Source organism: Sarcophilus harrisii, chromosome 3 (genome assembly GCF_902635505.1).
Source record: "Sarcophilus harrisii chromosome 3, mSarHar1.11, whole genome shotgun sequence".
In the NCBI taxonomy this organism is placed as follows: domain Eukaryota; kingdom Metazoa; phylum Chordata; class Mammalia; order Dasyuromorphia; family Dasyuridae; genus Sarcophilus; species Sarcophilus harrisii.
Genome location: NC_045428.1, coordinates 587,685,328 through 587,705,518, shown reverse-complemented (window position 1 = coordinate 587,705,518; position 20,191 = coordinate 587,685,328). Strand labels below are relative to the sequence as shown.

The following is a 20,191-nucleotide window of genomic DNA, read 5'->3' as shown; positions in this document are numbered from 1 at the left end:
AGGGCCCGTAGACCCGGGGACAACCTTTCTGGGTCTTATACTGCGATCCTATGAATAAGATGGTTCCGGCTTACAAGGGGCTTGCCCGAGGTCACCCAGGTGGTTCAGTTAGCCGATAAATGTTCATTAAGTGCCTGCTGGGACTCAGGCACTGTGCAGGGTTCTGGGGATGCAAAAAGATAGTTTCTGTCCTCAGGAAGCTCACAATCCAACCGAGAGACAACTTGTGGTTATTTAACTACAAACAAACTAAAGACGGGCTAAATGGCCAATAATCGGCACAGGGAAGGCACTAGATTTAAGGGGGGGAGGGAAAGGCTTCCTAGAGAAGGGGGGTTTGAGCTGGGACTGAAGGAAGTCAGGAGGCAGATTAGGAGGGAGAGAGGAGGAGAGGGGAAGCGTTGCAGACTTGAAAGGGAAGAAGGTGGGATTTAAATTTGGGTCAAATTCTCAGTGGTTCAATGATCCAAAGCCATCCCAGTAGACTTTGGACAGAAAATGTCATCTACATCCAGGGAAAGAACTAAGGAGACTGAATGTAAATTAGCACATGCTAGGTTCACTTCTTTTTTCTGTTTTTCTATCTCTCCCATGGTTTTTCCCATTTCTGGAAGCAGAAAGAAGCAGGTGACGTGTTTTATTGTTCTCTTCTCTGGTGGGTTTGGGTCTGGATGCTACGGTTTATAAGGGACTTTGAAGGGGCATCCAAGTGGCCCAGAGCACCACCAGGTCAGGTAGATTCATCTTCCTAAGTTCAAATCTGGCCTCAGACACTGACTAGCTGTGTGACTCCGGGCAAGTCATTTAACTCTGATTTTCTCCACCCACCCACCTTTCAAAAAAGAATTATAAAACAAAAAAGAAAAGAGATTGAAAAAGTGGAAAGTGTCTGACGTAGAAGGCCTTGAGTCCTTGCCAGACAGATGGATGAAAATGTTATATTCCAATCACTGGGGAAGACAAGGCCCCCTCCCCAGAGTGACTCTGGGGTACAGAGGGCTTGTATTTCCATCCTACTTCTGACCCCAGACAAGCTACTTAATCATGCTGGGACTGTTTCCTCATCTGTAAAACCAGATGTCCTCTGACTTCCCTTCCAGCTCTTACTTCTGGTTCTGTAAAATAGGAAAAGGGAGAGAGTTCTGCCCACAAGGGGCTTGCCACCTAATAAGATGAGACGATCTGCGCAAGAGAAGGGTGGCCAGGGAGGGGAGTTTTGGTCTGAGGAATCCCAGGTCTGGGGAGTTGATCCATCAGACAGTTGGCTGCCAAATCCTTTCCAGAGTGGATGGAAGTTTTTCTTTTTCTTTCTTTCTTTCTTTTTTTTAATTTTAAATACGTATTATTTTATGGATCATGTTGGGAGAGAAAAATCAGAGCAAATGGGAAAAGCCATGGGAGAGATAGAAAAACAGAAAAAAGACGTGAACATAACCTGTGTTGATTCAGTCTCCTTAGTTCTTTCTCTGGATGTGGAGACATTTTCTGTCCAAAGTCTATGGGGATTGCTTTAGATCCCTGAACCACTGAGAAGAACCAAGTCTTTCCTAGTGGATCATCGTATATTTTTATTTTAGCCTGTGTCGGTTTACATCCAGTCTCCTTGGTTCTTTCTCTGGATGCAGAGGCATTTTCTGTCCAAATTTTATCAGGATTGCCTTGGATCACTGAACCACTGAGAAGAACCAAGTCTTTCACAGTTGGTCATCGCACATCTGTGCTGCTACTGTGTACAGTGTCTTCCTGGTTCTGTTCGTTTTACCGCCCCCCCCCCCCAATCAGTTCATGTAAATCATTCGAGCCCTTCCTAAAATCAGCTAAAATTTATAGAACAGTAATATTCCATTACCTTCACGTACCACAACTTGTTCAGCCATTCCCCCATCGATGGGCCAGTGGGTGGAAATATTGATTTGATTACTGAAATATAAATGGGGGGTGGGGTTATGAATGAAAAATAGGGCAGAGGACAAGGGATCTGAGGGAGAGAGATCCAGAGTGTGGCCTGGAGCTCATGAGATGCTCCGAACGAGGTGAGTTTGTTCCCATTCAGTGGAGGGAAGTAAGAGAGCCTAGCAGGAAGGACGTTTTTGCTGAGTTTGAGCATCCGAAGGGCGGCCATTTGGATAGAGTCTTCTGTTTGACCGCAGAGAAGTGCAGGAAAGGAAGGGTCTACTGGACGAGCACTTGTCAAGAATGTTAGAGAAAGGGTTCCTTTGTGGGGATGGGCTGGACTAAGGGACAGCCAGTCCCTCAGCTTCTTGGATTTCAGTTACAAGGAGGAGATGGGGTCCTGTTGTAGGCTGATGCCCAGATTGAGCCTGGATTGCGGCACGTGGGTCTGGGGGCAGCCCTTGCTCTGAGCTGGCCCAGGTGAATCCCATCATTCCCTGGGCTGAACATAACCCTTTCCATCCCCTGCCAGGTGGTACCACGGACACCTCTTCGGCAAGGAGGCTGAGAAGCTGCTGACAGAAAAGGGAAAACCCGGAAGCTTCTTGGTACGCGAGAGCCAGAGCAAGCCCGGGGACTTTGTGCTCTCGGTCCTCACCCAGGAGCTGGACAAACTCGATGGCGGTGACCGCCGGCCCCGGGTCACCCATGTCATGATCCGCTTCCAGGTGTGGCCCCTGGCTGTGACGGGGCAGGGGAAGCGGGGGTGGGGGGGCAGCAAGGAGGGGGCAGGCAACAGGAAGGAGTAGGGTAGCGGGGAGGGGGAGGGCACCGGGGGCTCCCACTCACAGATCTCCTCTCCAGGCTGACGGCAAGTACGACGTGGGTGGAGGGGAACGGTTTGACACCCTGACGGACCTTGTGGAACACTACAAGAAGAACCCCATGGTGGAGAAGTCTGGGGCCGTTGTGCACCTCAAACAGGTACCTACTAGTCCCGCCATGTCTCAGGACCTTCAGGGGTTAGAGGTCATTGCCCCGTCCAAGAGAAGGGGGTCTGCTTCCCACAACCAGGATGAGGAAGGGTCCCTGCAACACTAGGGTCTCATTTTCTTCCCTCTGTCAAGAGAGGGGTCGGGCTAGGTGACTCTCAAGGTCCCTTCTAGCTCAAAGATGGTCCTTGTATTTACATAAAGAAGAAAAAATTAATTTGGGGGCAAGAAGGATTGCAGTTGTTCTAGTGTTTGGCTGTAGCAGCAGCGTGACATGGTGGATAGAGTGCCAGGCTGGAGTTGGGGACAACTGAGCTCAAATGTTGCCTCAGATGCTTCCTAGCTGTGTGAGCCTGGGCAAGTCACTTCACCCTGTCTACCTCAGTTTCCTCTTCTGTAAAATGAGCTAGAAAAGAAATGGCAAACTAGCCATGTGAGTCTGGGCAAGTCACTTCACCCTCTCTGCCTCAGTTTCCTCCTCTGTAAAATGATCTGGAAAAGGAAATGGCACTACCTGTCTGACCCTAGACAAGTCACTTCACCCTGTCTGCCTCAGTTTCCTCTTCTGTAAAATGAGCTGAAGAAAGAAGTGGGAAACCATTCTGGTATCTCTGCAAGGAAACCCAAACAGGGTTGTGAAGTCGGACGTGACTGAAATAACTGAACAACCCCAGGAGCCTTTGCCTGTCCCAGAATCTCGGAATGTCAGCACAGCAGGGACCTCTGAGGTCATGTAGTCTAAGCCATTCATCCCTATTACAACACACCCATTGAACGGTCACCTGGCCTTTTCTATCATGTAAAAGGTGGATTAGCCCTCTTCTGCTTGGTCTCGGCAATCAGAACTGGGAGCCGTGGGAGCTCCAGAGAGGCAGATGCAGGCCCTCCCGGTGTGCCGTGGGATTCTGGGGAGGTAGCAGGCTCCCTCTCATTTGAGAACTCTGCCCAGATCCTGGACCACTGTGTGCTAGGGCTGTATGGGGTGATGGTAATTTCTTTATCTGGTATAGAGTAGAGTAGCTGGCTTTTGAGTTCTGGGATTCAAAAGGATTGGAGCTACAGAAATCAGTAAGCATTTATTAGGCACTTGCTGTATGCTAAGCATTGCAAATACAAGACAGAACCCAATCATCCCCTGCCTTTAAGATGCTTACATTCAAATAAAAAGAAACTCTTAGAAGAGGCTCAGGAAGTCCTAGGGAGTTTGGATGCCTAAATCAATGCCTAAATTGGTAGAGATCTGCCATCGATCTCATTTCATTTAACAAGCATTTACAATGTGACTACTGTATACTGTATAACATCATGCTGGGTGCTAGGGCTAGAAAGACTAAAAAGGAGCAATGCTCACTCTCAAGGAGCTTACATTCTTCTAGGGATGGATGATGAATAAAAATGAGGCAATCTGAAGAGGGAAAGAACTCTAAAACTGGGAGAAATCCAGGAAGGCTTCCTGTAGGAGGTGGCCCCTGAGTCCTGAAGGAATCAAGGACTTTTTCAGAGGGGGAGAAGAGGCTCTAGGTTAAGAGATATTTGGAACCTAAAGTGTGTGAAAGGGAGCTCTGGGAAGTGGTGGTGAACACGGTGTGGAGAGCTTTCCACATCAGACTTCCTTTTCATGAGAGCAATAGGGAGCCATGGAAGCTTTGGGATTGTGCAGTGATGTGGTTAGATCTGTACTTCAGGAACATAAGGGGAGGATGGACCAGAAGGACCCACCGGTCCTTCCACATTCCTCTGAGTCCTTCTTGTAGCCACCATGCGCCCGGTGCTGGGGGGAGCAAATTGGAAGAACTTGGGCTGGGAGGAACCAGAGGGCCGGCCCAGCTGAGCCTGAGTCCGGTCTTCCTGCAGCCTTTCAACGCCACCAGGATAAATGCAGCCAACATTGAGAACCGGGTCCGGGAGCTCAACAAGATGGCAGACCAGAGTGAGAAGGCCAAGCAGGGATTCTGGGAGGAGTTTGAGGTAAGGGCCCCCGAAGCCCCCAGACCCAGCAGTGGGGGAGCCGCGCCCTGGCTCGCATCCTCACCGGCTCCTTGTTTGGACTGACCGGCTTGTCCCGGCCTTGGAGAGGAAGGGGAGCGGGCGGATCTCGTTCTGTGTGAGAGCAGAGAGGAGGGCGCAGAGTCCGGGGCAGGTGAGCTCAGGGCTGAGCTGCGGCGGCTCTCGTCTCCCCAGATGCTGCAGCAGCAGGAATGCAAGCTTCTGTACCCCCGCAAGGAGGGCCAGCGCCCCGAGAACAAAGCCAAGAACCGCTACAAGAACATTCTTCCCTGTGAGGACCTTGGGGCGGAACCGGGGGGCTGGGAGACCGCAGACTTGCCCCTCTGCTCCAGGACTCCTTCCCCTCTCCCTGTCCTGGTTCTCTGGGCCTTCCTGCCTGCTGCTAACTGATCCCATCGCCCCTCCCCCCAAATCCGCTCCCATTTTCCCACACAGACATGTCTGGATACTCACATGTGTCCCTCACACATTCACCCTCCCCACCCCACCCCAGCCATGGCTGCCCTTTGGCCTCAGGCTGGTCAGACCCGGGCAGAGGGGAACCCGAGCTCCTGCATCCGCGTCCAGCTGGGTCCCCCCCAGCTCCCAACCTCTCTCGCTCCCGTCTCCCTCTTCTCTCCCCCTGCAGTTGACACCACCCGGGTGACCCTTCGCGATGTGGATGGGAGCGTGCCGGGGGCCGACTACATCAATGCCAACTACATCAAGGTGTGTGAGGGTTTGCAGCCGCTGCTGCCACAGACCGAGTTCGGGGGGCGGCCCCCTGGGTCTGCTGAGAAGGATACTAAAGCCTGGTGGGCCTCCTCCTCCCCTTGGGGCCTTTGCCCTCTCTGGCTATCAGTTTTCTCATCTGTTAAAGGGGTGCACATGTGGGAGAGCTGGGCTAGAAAATCTCTCCACGGGACTTTGTGACCTTATTTGTGCAAAGGAATCCGTGGGTAAGAGTGTGGGGGAAGCTCCGGCCGGTCTGAATGCCAGCTCTGCAGCTACTGGCTGTGTGACCGGCTTGGGGCCTCAGTTTCTCCTTCTGTGAATCAGATGGCCTTGAAGGCCCTGCCCAGCTCTAGGGACCCTTAGGGGTTTTGGGGGTCTTGGGGGGTGGCCGGCTTTCCCCGCTGTGTTAGAGCAAGGGTCGAGTGGCAGCAGCCGGTGCCTTCCCCCTTTTGGGCTCCCTCTCGGCCCCATTTGCCTCAGAGCTCCCAAACACAGGCCTTTGCTGAGGCCGCCGGTCTGTCTGGGCCCCTGCACTCCTCCTTTGTCTCCCAAAGCTGGAGGCTCTTTTTGCCGACCTCCCACCTCCAGCGGCCTCTGTGTCCCAGGCCCCTCCCGGGCCATCCCTGCACCCGGGCTCCGCTTGCCTGTTTCGGGGCTGGGGGCCCAGGCCCCGACTGTGACTGTGACCCCACCTTTCAGAGCGTCCCTGAGGACGGGCAGAGCCAGGAGCCCGCCAAAGTGTACATAGCGACCCAGGGCTGCCTGCAGACCACAGTCAATGACTTCTGGGCCATGGTGTACCAGGAGAACACACATGTCATTGTCATGACGACCAAGGAGATGGAGCGAGGACGGGTGAGGGGGTGGGCTCTGGTGGGGGGGTGAGGGGGCAGGCTCTGGTGTGTGGGGAGGGCAATGTGCCCCCACAGACCCAGGGACCACCTCCCCCCACCCAGAACAATGCCTACGGCCCATCCCACTGCCCAAGGACTTGGTTTCGGCGCCCCGGTCAGAGAGGGAGGCCCAGGGATACTACGTCCGGGAGCTGGAGATGGGGCGCACGGACAGGGTGATGCCCCGGGAGGGGGAGAGGCTGAGAGCATGGGGGAGGGGGCTCCAGGGCCCAGGTGCCACCCGGCGAGCTGGCAGTGCCCCCTAGCAGAGCTGAAGGGAGGGGTGACCAGTGGGGAGGCAGGAAAAGGGCAGCCTCTCTGTGGAAGGGGCAGGGGGGAGGGAGGATGGAGAGATGAGACAAGAAGGAGTGTCTTGTTGTCTCTCCATCCTCTCGATTCTAACTTAGGGGCTGGGGTGGGGAGGGGGACAGGGACAGAGCAGTTCTTGCCCACAGGAAGCTCACGCTCTGGGAGGAGTTCTGATAGCTTAGGGGGGCCGGACCCTGGATCCGACTCTGCCTCTCTCAATCTGTCAGCGAGTCAATGAGTTTAAGGGTTTCTTCCCAGGGAATCGAGGGAAGACAAATGGTCTTGGGCAAGCTGGTTGCTTTTGGCGATAGTTTCTCGCACTGAAAAGTGGGGAGTTTGGGCTAAAATAATGCCAGTTTATCCAAGACGAGTAGTCGGGGTCTGAGAAGGGCCCTTGTCCCCTGCCCTGGCCAGGAGGAGCAGCCGAGAAAGGTGACCCATTACCAGTACTTCAGCTGGCCGGACCACGGGGTCCCCACGGAGCCCGGCGGCGTTCTCAGCTTCCTGGACCAGGTGAACCAGGCCCAGAGCAGCGTGCCGGGCTCTGGCCCCATCGTGGTGCACTGCAGGTACCTGCGCACCGGGCCCTGCTGGGACTTGGGGGGGAACAGGGGGAGGCCTCTCCGGGTGACTCGCTTCTGTTCCTAGCGCTGGCATCGGACGCACAGGCACCATCATCGTGATCGACATCCTGGTGGACACCATCCGCAGGCAGGGTAGGGCCACCCCTGGGAGCTCGTCTGTCTGGGTGGGGAGCACAGAAGCCCGAGAGGGTGGTGGGAAAGTGGAGCATCACATGCAGACGGCTTTTTCTGGCTTGGTTGTATGAGGAGGGGAGAGAAGGTCTTGGAGGGTACAGGTTGCGGATTCCAGTCCCAAATCTTTTATGATGTGCTCACTGTTTGCCAGGAGCCCTGGGGAGACGAGGTGGGGCCAGAACTGAGGAAGGAGGGGACTGGGGAGTCTCGGGGGCAGGGAGAAGGTCCTTTGTGGAGCAGTGGGATGGCTGGCCAGACGGGGCTGAGGAATGGACAGAGGGAGGTTCTGATGGATGGTCCCCTCCCTTCACTGGCCACGACTTCTGGGTGCTTGTCCCCCTGAGCGTCGGACTCTGCCCCCCATGCCCCGGAAGGTGACGCTCCCTTTGCCCCCTCTGCCCCCCAGGGCTGGACTGCGACATTGACATCCCCCGGACTATCCAGCGGGTTCGGCAGCAGCGCTCGGGGATGGTGCAGACGGAAGCCCAGTACAAGTTTGTCTACATGGCCGTGCAGAGGCACATCGAGGGGGAGCAGTGGCGGCTGCAGGAGGAGCAGGTGACCGGCCCCGCCCCCTCAGCCCTTCCTGGGCCCCCTCCCCTTTGGTCTCTTCTCCCCATTCCTGCTCCTTTCCCTGCCCGATCAGCCCCATGCTGACCTCCCATCTCTGCCCCCCATCTTGCAGCGCAACAGGCGGAAGGAGCGGGAATATCTCAACATTCGCTCCCCACCCTCGGACCCCTCCAGAAGCAAAGGGCTGTCGCCCTCCAGGGCACAGTCTGGGGGGAGTGATGGGACCTGAGTGGTGGCTGGTGGGTCTCGGGCCCAGCCCGACCATGAGGGGGGAGGGAGCCCAGAGACCCACCCTTGTGGCACCTCCCCCAACAGTAGCAGGGGTTCCCACCAGGGGGCAGCAGATGACCATGGGCCTTGCTGGGTGGCCCCAGGCTCCTGAGTGACCTCCTCCCCACTCCCAAAAGCCAAGGGTCTCCTGGGGAGACCTGCTGGAGCTGGGAGGAGGACATGGTGGTGGGTGGGGGCTGGAAGGGGGAGCTGCGGGCTCCAGGGGTACCCAGAAGCCCCTTCCCTGCTCCCCCCCCCAGGATGAGCGAGGATTCCACCTGCATCTACGAGAACTTGAATGTTAGGGCTCCCTCCGTGTCTGGGCTGAGCAACGTAGGAAGATAAGACTGGGCCTCCCAGGTACCCGCAGGGGAGCTGGGGTGGCCACGGCGGGGGCCAGCCCCGGGGAGAGACCTCACGGCCTCCCTCTATCCCCAGGACTGGTCGCGCCCACACCCGTCCATCCGTCTGTCCGTCCTCTCCCGCTGGAGCAGAGTCCCCCGAGTGGTGACCGGAGCCTGCGGCAGAAAGCCGCCTGGACGTCCGGGGAGAGCCGGGGTCTGGGGCTGACTGGGCTCCCCCCGCCCCAGCGACATCGGGCTGGCTGCAGGCTTTTCTTGGTTGGGGGCTTTAAAAAAAGGAATTTGGGGGGGGGGGTGTTCTGTAAAAAGAAAAAAATGAACGAGTGACTTCTAGGGACTAGACCTTTTCAGGAAGATGTATTCTGGAGGGGCTAGGGTCCCCCTTTCTTAGGCCGTACTCTCCCCTCCCTTTTCCTTGTGAGATTGAGCTGGGGCCGGGGCCTAGGGAAGGAAGGGCCAGCCCCATCTTCTTCGTGTTTCTGCATTTGGACCCCGTGCCTGAAAGCAGCAGCCACAGCTCCTCCCGACCGACAAGGGGGGGGTGGTCTCTTAGGGTCTTCTGCAATGTGTGCATGTGACTGAATGTGTGCGGCACCGAGCCTTTGAACGTGGGCTTCGTGTTTGATGACGTGTGTCTGACTGTGTGTGGGGAGCGTGAGTGTGCGAGTCACTTAACAAGCATTTATTAAGTGCTTATTGTGTGCCAGGGCCCGGTAATAGATAAAGATTGATCTCAGCGATCAAAGCGCTCGGTCTGAGGGGGGCAGTCTGCAGAACTTTGTGTGGCTGAATCAGAACGTGTGACTGTCCGTGTGACTCTGCATGGCAAGTGTGTGGATGAATGTGGGTGAGGGGCCTTGCCTCTGTCCCCCCCTCCTCAAGTACCTCGGCTCCCCAGAGGCGTCACCCACAGTGCTCTTCCCTTGCCCCAGCGTACAGTCGGTCCCTTCTAACTGTTTCCAATAAATGCTGGACCTTCTCACAGCCTCGGCTTTGGGTGTTTATTTTTGCCAGTGTCCGGGTAGGGGGAAGGGGAGTCTGAGGTGCTCTGGGGCCCTGCCCCCTTCCCCAGCATTGGATGGGTTCATGGAGGAAACTAATTCTGTCTCGGAGGGTAAGAAGCAAGGTGGATGTCAGGACTTGGGAGCCTGCCCCTCCCTAGTCTGCCTGGGACCGCATCGGCCCCCCCGTTCCCCACCCTGCTCCTGAGGATGCTGAGCGCACCTCCTCTGGACAGCTGTCTCATCCATCTTGCAGGGGATGGGGTAGCTCCATTTGAGGGGTGTGGGATAGGTGGGGGAGGGGATACCCGAGGGCTCTGGCCTCGTGAAAGGTGGGAGGAAGCCCACAGCCCACTTCACACCCCCATGCTCTTTTCTTGCTTATTTTTCCCAGCCAGAATTGCTTTCAGTCTATTCAGATGGGAGTCTGTCCTCCAAGCCCCTTGAAATGGGGCTGTCCTCGCTCAGGGGAATTCTGTATGCAATATTGAAGCTTGTCCATCCTTCCAACTCATTTCTTCCCTCCCTATTAAACTTGCATCGTAGAAACTGCCTCTTCCCTTGGGGGGTTCAGGGAAGGCCAGGACCGCTGGTGGAAGGGCTCACTGAGCCCTTATGGGGGCTTCTCATCCACCACTGGGGTCCACCTTCACCCAGTTCTCTCCTGCGGCTCCAAGAAGCTATAGCACACACAGACACACAGACTAAACCAGCTGAGGTTAACCGAGGGGCTTTAAATCCATTGTGACTGGGGGAGGGGGGCATCTACCCCAAGTAGGAGATTTCCCCTGGAGGAATGGGCGCATGAGGACGGTTTGTTCCAGTGGCCCCGACGGTGGTTGAAACGGGCATCGGGGGGAGCTTAGAGCTCATCAGACGTCAGAGACGCCAAGCACGGCACCCTGGGCCACCCTGGGTCTGTCTGCAGCCATTGCCGGTCGCCTGCTCCTGGACTTGGAGGATTCAGGAATAACAGTCAGCCTCACTTAACTGCAGGTCACACCCAAGTCCAAACATCACTCATGCCCTCACGGGTCCTTTCCAAAAGGAGGGACAAATAATGGCACCTCTCTCCCCCCGTCTTCTCCCCGTGTTCCCCTTCCTCCCACCTTCTAAGTGCTCGTGTGTGTGTCTCTCTCTCTCCTCAGTTACTGTCACAGACTCTCCTCTCTGGACCGTTCACTTTAATAAAAGCTTGTTGGATTTGACCGATTTCATCCATCCCTGCCCCCTGCCCCAGCACCCGCTTTCATTATCACCTCTGTGCAGAAAACTTCCCGCTCTCTACGCCATCATTGCCTGAGGGACACAATTCCCCGGACCATCTGTCAGGATCTCCGTCTGGAGACAGCTGAGACAGAGTTCTCCTTTTCTCCCAAGTCTGCCTCTCCTTCTATTAGTTCATTTAACACACATTTGATAAGGACTTCCTGTCTACCGAGCCCCATACTTAACACTAGAAACACAGAACAAAAATGATGCTCTATCTGGCTGCGATAACGGGACCACCTCTGTCCCGGAGATTTGGTCCTTTCTCACTCAATAAGGGTTGGTTAGACCTAAACCCAGGGCGAACCCCCAAAGAGCACGGGGCTGCTTGGGACCTAACCCTTGGGCACAGGGTCCCACCTCTCACTCCTCCCTACTTGGGCTGGGTCTAGATCCCCCCCCCCCCTCATCCCCCCAGGCTGAAATCAAGGTTATACTTTGCTCCACAAACAGATACAAAATTATTTATTTAACAAATAGCAATTACCAAACTGAGGGGACAGATAATGGACCCTCGTCCTGGCTCCCTCCCTGACCAGGACGGATCATGGGGAGGAAGACTGGGAGATGGGGATGGTTTAATGCCCAGGATGTGCTCCAACAAGTGCAATGATGGGGGGAGGGGGTGTAAGGGAGGTCAGTAAAGTCTGGCTCAGGCCTCTCCTGGCGGGAGAAGGGGAGGCTGAAGGGTGGAGCCAGTCAGACCAGGGAAGTGGGAATGGGAGTCCGGGAGGGGGGCACTGCGTGTTGGGGGAGAGCAGGATGGGGTCCAGGGGAGGGACCAGCCCTGCCCAGCCTGGGGCAACCCCGGGGGAGAGGATGGTCCGGAAGACACCGGAGCCTCAGAGGTGAAATGTTCACATACAAATACAAATAAAATATGAGTTGTAGAAAATTACAAATCAGTGTCCTGAGTGGGGGGGGCGCTCATTCCGTCCCCTTCCTAGTCCTCTGCCCTCCCCACTTAGTTCTTTTTCACATTTTAAAGAAGGATCTGTTAGAAAGAGTTCAGGGCCAGGGACCTGCAGACTTGGGGACAAACCCCAGCTCTGTCCCGGTCCCTCTGAGCGACACTGGCCGGATCACTTTCTTCATGAAGGACTCGGACCCGGGGACCGGCAAGGTCCCTCCCAGTGCTGCTGTTGCTGTGGAGAGCCCGGCTGAGGGTTATCTCCTCGCTCCATGTCCCTCCCACCGGCCCCCAGACATCGAGTCCTCGAGAGTTGGTCCCATCCTGGAGACCGGGCGACGACCGCGGGGGGCGAAGGAGGCTGCGTGTGGCCCGGGGCTCCAGCCCTGACGGCTGCACTCACGGGGTGGGGGCCGTTTTAATCATCGTTCAGAGGCAAGCCGGAGGGACTGGGCCGGTGGGCCACGCTGGAAGGGGGCCGGGTGAAGCAGCGGAGGTTGCCAGTCTTGAGGGCGCACTGAACCGGCCACAGGATGATGCAGAAGAGGATGATCAGCAGCACGGTGATGAGCAGGATCCTCTTCCAGTCGCTGCAGTAGGAAAGCCTGGCCAGGAAGCCCCTGCGGCGGGGCGGGACGGGCGACGGCAGGTGGACGGCCTCCGGCTTGCTCAGGGCCACGTCCAGGCAGATGCAGGCGGGGGGCTCACCCGCGCTCGAAGGCAGGGGGGGCCTGTAGCAGAGTTTGCTGCCGTCCATCCAGACTGGCTCCTCCTTGCGCAGGTGGGGGGCCAGGGAGGCCAGCAGCTCCTGGTTGGTGCGCAGGGCGGGGGCGCCGGACAGCGGCACGGCCGTGGGCTGGCGGCAGAAGGGGCAGGGGATGGTGTCCTCCGACTGCCTGACGGGCTGGGCCGCCACGAGCCGGGCCAGGCACTCCAGGCAGAAAACATGAGTGCAGGAGAGCACCTTGGGGGTCTTGAAGATGTTGTCGTAGCCTGAGAAGCAGATGGAGCACTCCAGCGGGGACGACACCTTTTCCGATTTGTCCTCGGGGGAGCCTGGGGGAGGGGACACGGGCCCCATGGGCACCACCGCCGACGGGCTGCTCAGGGCCGGCGGGGGCACCGCCGTGTGCCACACTTGCTGGGTGGATGACATGGTTCCGATCTGGGGGGACAAAGCAGAGATGGCGTCAGACTGGAGGGCGCTTCCCCCCTCTCCCCCTACTCTCGTCCCGAGTCCTCGGGGAGGGAAGGAGGCTGGGCGCCCCCCTCCTGCTCCCTGTGCCCCCGTTCTAGAGCAGTCCTGCCTTATGGCCAAGGTGTTCCTGCACCAATGGGGTGCCGCCCTCCCTTCGCTGCAGGTGAGGGAGTGGAATCAGACCCCCAGGAAGCCCCCTCGGAAGTCTCCAGGATCACATACAGAAGCTCTCTGAGCCTAGCAGCAACCCCGTGTAACGAGGATCCTCCCTATTATCCCATTCTACGCCAATAACTTGGAGACCATCAGCATTAAGCTAGTGTCAGTGTCAGGATCTGAACCCACCACCGGAGTCTGGGACTAACATGTTATAAGCTGAGCCTCCAAGGCCTGGACTTCTGGCTCGACTCAAGCCGGTTTCCTCCCTGCCAAGTCCAACAGGAATGTACCCTTTAACTGAAATTCTCAGTCTGTTGTCGAGTCGTTTAAGTCACGCCCGACTCTGTGACTCCATCTGGGCTTTTCTTGGCAAAGGGATTGGAGCGCTTTGTTATTCCCTTCTCCAACTCATTTTACAGATGAGGAAACTGAGGCAAGCTGGGTTAAGTCACATGACCAGGGTCACACGGCTGGTAAACATCTGGATTCCTGACTTGGGACATTCTAGCTACTGCACCACCTTGTTAACCTCCATTTTCTACCCCTGAGGAGCTGAAAGGGAAGGAGTCCATTGCTCTTGCTAAGCATCCTCACTCCCTTCCCCCTTAGCAAGCCAGAGCTGTCACTCTCCAAAAGTAGTGAGTGTGTGTCTCTGTGTGTGTGTGATTGTGTGAGTGTATGTGATGTGTGTGTGAGTGTGGGGTCACTAGGGGACCGTCGATCCCTCCCAAGCAGCTCCCGGAGTTTCAGCTGGCTAGTGAGTGAGGAAGGCGAAGCCGGGTCCGGGCCCAAGCCCTGGTTTGTCCCCCTGTATTTTGGGATACTCTGACAAAGGGGAGGGGAGCTGGGGGGGGGGGGTCACAGTTAAGAAATTGCCAGGAGATTTTTCGGGGGTGGGGGGGGAGGTTGGAAGGCATTGAAGGGAGAGACAAGAAGTCCTTGTTTCCGTGTGTGAGAGTGTGATGGTGAGGAGGGGGGGAATTTCCATCTCTCCTTCATCACCTCCTCATTTACGGCTGGGAGCCCTGCCCAGGCCACAGGGTGACCTTGGCCAAGGGCAAGGAGGGAGCCAGGAGGAGGAGAGCAGGTTCTCGGGAGCCCCTGGTCTGAGCGGGGACACGGGGACCCGGAGCCCCAAACCTGAAGCACACGTGGCACCCGGCCCAACCTGAAGCCCTCCCTCCCCTGCTGCCAAGCTCCCAGCTCTGCGCACGTGCTGCCGTGAGTCTCATAGGCGGGACTAACCTGGAGCTCCCTCCGCTCAAGGCCTCGTTTCCAGCCTCTCCTGCTCCGTTCCCACGCAGTGCGGCTGCCAATCTCATCATCCCCCACTGGGACTATTCCATCCCACAGATGGGGTCACCGTCCCCTCGCAAAGCGGGTGCTGGAGCCATACGGACCTCCCGGCTGCCGGACCTTCCTGGCTCCTGTCCACCCCTGCGGCTCTCAAACTAATCACCAAGAGCGACTCTGGGCAAGTCCTCCAGACTGTCTCCTGGCCCGCTAAGGGAGGCAGAGGGGCAGGCCTGGGCTCTCCCCTATGATCCTAACACTGGTCTGGGCGCCCTGGGCGATTCTCAGAGGCAAGAAGGGCACAGATCTACAAGGCCGGAGGGAGTTTCCTGGTCAATGAAAGTAGAAGTCCACTCCCTAGCCCTAATAGCACCTCCTTCCCAGAGCAGAGAGGATGAGATTCATTAGCATATGCAAAGGGCCCGGAACAACCTTAGAGGCCGGAGACACCTCAGTTCCGGCCCCCACCTCTCCCAAGCCCCAGCTTCGGTTTTCCAATGACTAAGCACTCTAGGTGTGGGTTTGGGGAGGAGGGGAGGGGAGGGGCAGAACCACCTCTTCCAAGCAGCTCCCGGGGTTTCTGTGAGGGGCTGCCTCAGAGTGGCTGGTTGGCCAGAGGAGAGAGGGAAATCTGGGTCAGAGTCCAAAAGCCTGAACTTCCCTAGCTCAAAAAACTTCTTCATTGTCCTGTGCTGGTCGACTCCAACCTCCTGATGAAGACCCAGGTGTCAGTCCCACCTCTGATGCTCACCTATTCTCAGCCGCAGTTTCCCCATCTGTAAAGTGGGCCCGCTAGTGATGCCCAAGTCAGCGAGTGCTTGGGAGCCTCCAGTGAGAGCATAAATTAAGTGCTTGAGAAATTAGTTTTGTGTCAATGGGATAATGATGATGACTCCTCCACGAACTCTCCCCGCAGTTTCTTAGCTCTCTCCTTCTTCCTCTACTTGTCCAAAAACCTTTCCCCCTCCATCTGTCCGGAGCACTTGGGACTCTTCCCCCCAGTTCCCCCTCCTTCCCTTTTGGACTCTTTTATACCCTGCCTCAGGGGATTATGGGACTCTTTATCCTGCCTGGCCCTCCCTAGAAGAAAGCAGGTGCCCATGAGGTAATGAGAAGGTGCTGAGGGACTGAGGAAGGGACCCTATTCCTAGTTCAAAGCTGAGAAAATGGAGGGCCAGCCACAGGAAGTGATTTGCCCAGGCTCATACAATTCACAGAGTTTGGATTGGAATCCAGGACATTGCACCCCTTCCTTCCTGCTGGTCTGACTCCAACCCTTGACCCCCTGAGGTCTTCAGGGTGAGGCTGGAGGACTTTCTTGTGGAGGATTTACCACCGCAAGAGAACATGAGCAAATCGCTCTATTTAGCTATTATTAGTAGGAAGGATTTTTTTATTAAGTGGGTGAGAATTGGACTGGATGGCTACACAGATCTCTTCCAGCTCTAACATAATGAGATCCTATGATGGGGGTCAGATCATCCTGGCTGAAATCCTCGTTACTCTGTGACTCTGGACAAGCCACTTTTCTCTGGACCTCAGTTTTTCTATCTGTGAAATGAAATCAAACAATCCTTGTTACTCTGTGACTTTGGACAAGTCGCTTTTCTCTGGACCTCAGTTTTTCTATCTGTAAAATGAAATACAACCAAGTTGTTTTTCAGCTTCTTCAGCTCATTTTACAGATTAGGAAACTGAGGCAAACAGAGTGAAGTGACTTGCCCAGGCTCACAGTTAGTGTCTGAGGCCACACTTGAGCTCAGACCTTACTGTCTCCAGGCTCAGTGCTCCATCTAAAATAAGACAAAGGGGTTAGATTAAATGAGCCCAAAGGGCTCTCACCTCCCCTACCAATCCTCCCTGACTCCCTCCAAGTCTCTCTTCTACAAAAGCCTTTCCCAATCCCTCAACGCTGGTGCCTTCCCGAGATATCTCCAGGGACTCTGTTCTTGCTTCTCTGTATAGTCTCAGCGATGAGCCTGGCACACAGTAACTGCTTAATAAATGCTTGTAGATTTGCCTCTGCCTGCCTTTCCCAACCTGCCTTAATTTAAGTGCCTTCCAGCCTGATGCCTTATCTCCAGTTTATCCTGTTATATCATTTGACCACGGTTGTTTACAAATTGTCCTACCAGGCTCCCTGGGGCCAGAGACCGGATTTTGCCTCTTTGTATCCCCAACAAATTGGCAGAGTTCTAGGGATGCAGTTCCAAGTATGCAGTTGGAGCTTAATAAGTGTTTACTGACCCGACAGCTCCTAGTGACCCTGCCAAGGCCCAACCATACAGGCTTGGACTCTAGTGAGTCCCCGGGCTGTGCCCATCGCCAGTCCTTTCCCCTCAGGTCAGAACCTGTTTGAACCTCACTTAGTGACAGAGTCACCAGGGCCAGCAAATATTTATTCCTCACCGGGGCGGGTTCCAGAAAGGGACAGTCACACCTGTGGCTGCTGGTGCCTGTGGGAACCCGGCAAGAATAGGGCAGGCTCCGTGCCTGAGGAGTTGGGTCATCAGAAGGCCAGAGAATTGCAGGCCTGTGACTCCTCTGGAACACAAGATCTGGGAATGACTGCATGTGACCCGTCATTTGACTAACAGTGTGTCTCACGTAGAGGGACACGTCCTGACTCAGAGTCCTCTTGCACAAGCCCGTGGCCCTCTCCGTAACGAGGGGAGGTCCCCGAGCCCCCTCCCCAGCATTTCTCCAAGTCTCCCCCGAGTCAAAGGAAGGCTCACACAGAGTTGGAAGTCATCAACGGGATTCTCGACTGGACACCTTCCATCTCTTGCTTCCTCCTCCTCTTTGACCATTGCCCTCCCCCAGGTTTTCCTTAAATCTAAAGATCTCCAGGAAGCCTCATATTGGCCGAGTTAAAATCCAGCCTCAGACACTTACTGTGACCCTAAGCCAGTCCCTTAATCCAGTCTGCCTCGGTTTCCTCATCTGCAAAATAAGCAGGAGAAGGAAATGGCAAACCACCCCGGTGTCTTTGTCAAGAAAACCTCAAATGGAATCACAGATTGTAGCCCTAGACTGAAGCATGTGATCCCACCCCTCTTCCTTCCAGTGCCTTCCTTGTATTATTTCCTCCGTATCCCATACAGGGCTTTTTTGTATTTATCTGTGTGCATGCCGTCTTCCCCATTAGAATGGAAACTCTTGCAATCTGTTATCTCTCTCCAGCGGTCAGTAAGTGCTTAAAGAACTCTGCCTGTTGATCTTGCTTGAGATTTGTTCACACACTGAACAAATGTGTGTGTGTGTTTTTGGGGGTGGCACGTGCCTCCAAAATGAAGCTTGGAGCCAATGGAGAAATCTGATTGAAAATACAAGTATTTCTTTTACAGAAACGGGTGGATGTGATGGCAAGAGCCTTCATCTGAAGTCAGAACTTCCACCCACTGCAAACAGTCTTGGGAAAATCCCAGCCTCTGTTTGAATCAAGAACAAATGGGCCCCAGGTTAGCACCTGAGGATCCGGGTTCAGAATTCCCCTTTTCTTAATTTCTGAATTTCCTTACCATTAAGTGATTGCGCCATCAAGTTCCCTTCCAGCTCTCAATCTGTGATTTTTGTGATCCCTGAGGGCAAGAGTCACTTTGTTTTTTGTCTCTGGCACTTAGTAGGTACTTAAATACTTCTATAGTAGGTCTAATAAATACAGAGTAAATCCTCTGGATTACATTAAACTGAACTGAGTTTTTTCTATTTGTTACCCATGGGACCTTGGTGGAATCATTTCAGGTCTCTGGGTCTTAGTTTCTTTAACTGTAAATTGAGTATGTTGGATTCAGAGGTCTCAGAAGTCCCTCTGAGGGCCTGACTTAGCGCCCTGTGATCTTTTCAGGGGCATTTCTATGGAATGAACTGAAAGTGACAAGCAGATTGGACTCGAGAAGGAGATCTCCAAGCACAGCCCTTGTTCTTGGGGGCAGGAGAGGGGAAGCCACTTTGCTGCTGCCGATTGGAGGGCCGATTTTACACAATTCCAGGCTTGCCACTCTGTTTGCTGCTCTCTCTACAGCATTCTCCCTCCCCAGTTTTTTGCAGACTGTCCCCAAGGCCGCAAGGGCTCCTGCAGGGACCCCTGGGTTCCTTCAAAGTCCAGCTCAGGGACTTCCTCCTTCCTGTTGTCCCTCATCTCTCTCTCCCAGCTCCTAAATTACCTTCTATTCGCATTAGAATGGGGAAAGGCTGCATCTGGGTTCAAATTTACCCTTTCTCTCCATCTGCGCTAATTAGGCAGTCATTTAATTTCTCTAAACCTTAATTTCCTCATCTGTCAAGTGAGGGGATTTTACAAGAATGCCATCTAGTTCCCTTCCAGCTCTCACTCTGTGATTTTTGTGATCTTTGAGGGAAGGAGTCGCTTTGTTTTTGTCTCTGGCACATAGTAGGTACTTAAATACTTCATATAGTAGACTTGTAGTGATATAGTAGTATAATAAATACAGAGTAAATCCTCTGTGGATTACATTAAACTGAACTGAGCTGTCCGCTTCAATAGAGCCAGAATCGAGGCCCAGCAACCTGGGGCAGCGCTAGAAGGTGTCACAGTACACACAGACCTGGACCCAAGTTCAAATTCAGCTTCATGTACTTACTAGTTACTTTGCTTCTGTCTGCCTCAGTTTCCCCATTATACAGATTTTTTTTCTCAGTTTCCCCATCTGTATAATGGGGATAATAATAGCAACCCACTCCTAGGGTTGTTGTGCAGATGATATTTATAAAGGGCTCTATAAAATTGTATTTCAATCATTTCAGTTCCGTCCAATTCTCCATGACCCCATTTGGGGTTTTCTTGGCAAAGATGCTGTGGTGGTTTGCCGTTTCCTTCTCCGGCTCATTTTGTAGATGAGGAAACTGAGGCAAATTGAGTAAAGTGACCTGCCTGGGGTCACACAGTAAGTATCTGAGACTGGATTTGAATTCAGATCCTTATTCCAGCCCAGTATTCTATCCACTGTGCCATCTAGCTGCCCTGTTCTATAAATGCTAGTTATTTTAAGTATTTTTTCTATGTGTCCACCACTAAGAAGTAACTGTAATGTAATAAATGGTATTATTTATGGGGATGAAGCTTCTGTAGAGAAAAAGCACCGGCCTTGCAGGAAGGGGAGGGCTGGGTTCAAAACTGAGCCTCAGTTTCCCCCATCTGAAAAATGGGGGTAATAATACTCCTGACAGTATTGTGGGACTCGGAGCATTTTGGAAGGGCAGTTGGGAATATTAAAAATAGCCTTGGGCCCGCTCCTGGAGGGGAAAGGTACGTAGGTCTGAGGGCAAGACCTCAAAGGTGCTCCCGTCGCCTCCCTTCCTCTGCCACTTCCATCAGCCCCTGGGCCGGTTCTTGCGTTTCTATGCATTGGGGCTTTGGGCAGGCTAAGGGCAGGTTTTACAAGGTCTAGGCTTTTCTGCAAGGTGCATTTCCTGTCTCCTGGCAAAGGAACTGGCCCAGCCTGATGTTCTGGTCTGACACCGAGTGCCCAGATCTCAAAGCCAACCTTTGTAATAACAGACTGACTCTCCCGGGGCAGGAAGTCATCTCTTCCACCTGGAGGAATTGGGGAGGCCTCCCTCCCGGCCC

General features: G+C 54.6%; 2 protein-coding genes across 2 annotated transcripts in view; one reads left to right on the top strand and one right to left on the bottom strand.

The window, feature by feature from the left end:
- Nucleotides 1-9,755, top strand: part of LOC100915682 (tyrosine-protein phosphatase non-receptor type 11) — a 35,561-nt gene extending 25,806 nt beyond the window's left edge. Inside the window, 14 exon segments of the mRNA XM_031963083.1 lie at nt 2,426-2,621; nt 2,758-2,877; nt 4,740-4,853; nt 5,067-5,163; nt 5,521-5,600; nt 6,306-6,461; nt 6,563-6,611; nt 6,614-6,675; nt 7,223-7,377; nt 7,457-7,524; nt 7,973-8,124; nt 8,252-8,348; nt 8,669-8,769; nt 8,848-9,755. Of these exon segments, the coding sequence (XP_031818943.1) occupies nt 2,426-2,621; nt 2,758-2,877; nt 4,740-4,853; nt 5,067-5,163; nt 5,521-5,600; nt 6,306-6,461; nt 6,563-6,611; nt 6,614-6,675; nt 7,223-7,377; nt 7,457-7,524; nt 7,973-8,124; nt 8,252-8,348; nt 8,669-8,754 (1,432 nt within the window). The 3' untranslated portion in view covers nt 8,755-8,769; nt 8,848-9,755.
- Nucleotides 9,756-11,488: 1,733 nt separating this feature from the next.
- Nucleotides 11,489-13,309, bottom strand: RNF223 (ring finger protein 223). The gene has a single exon (XM_031963082.1). The coding sequence runs from the start codon at nt 13,105-13,107 to the stop codon at nt 12,370-12,372; it is 738 nt and encodes a 245-aa protein (XP_031818942.1). The 5' UTR covers nt 13,108-13,309; the 3' UTR covers nt 11,489-12,369.
- Nucleotides 13,310-20,191: the final 6,882 nt, after the last annotated feature.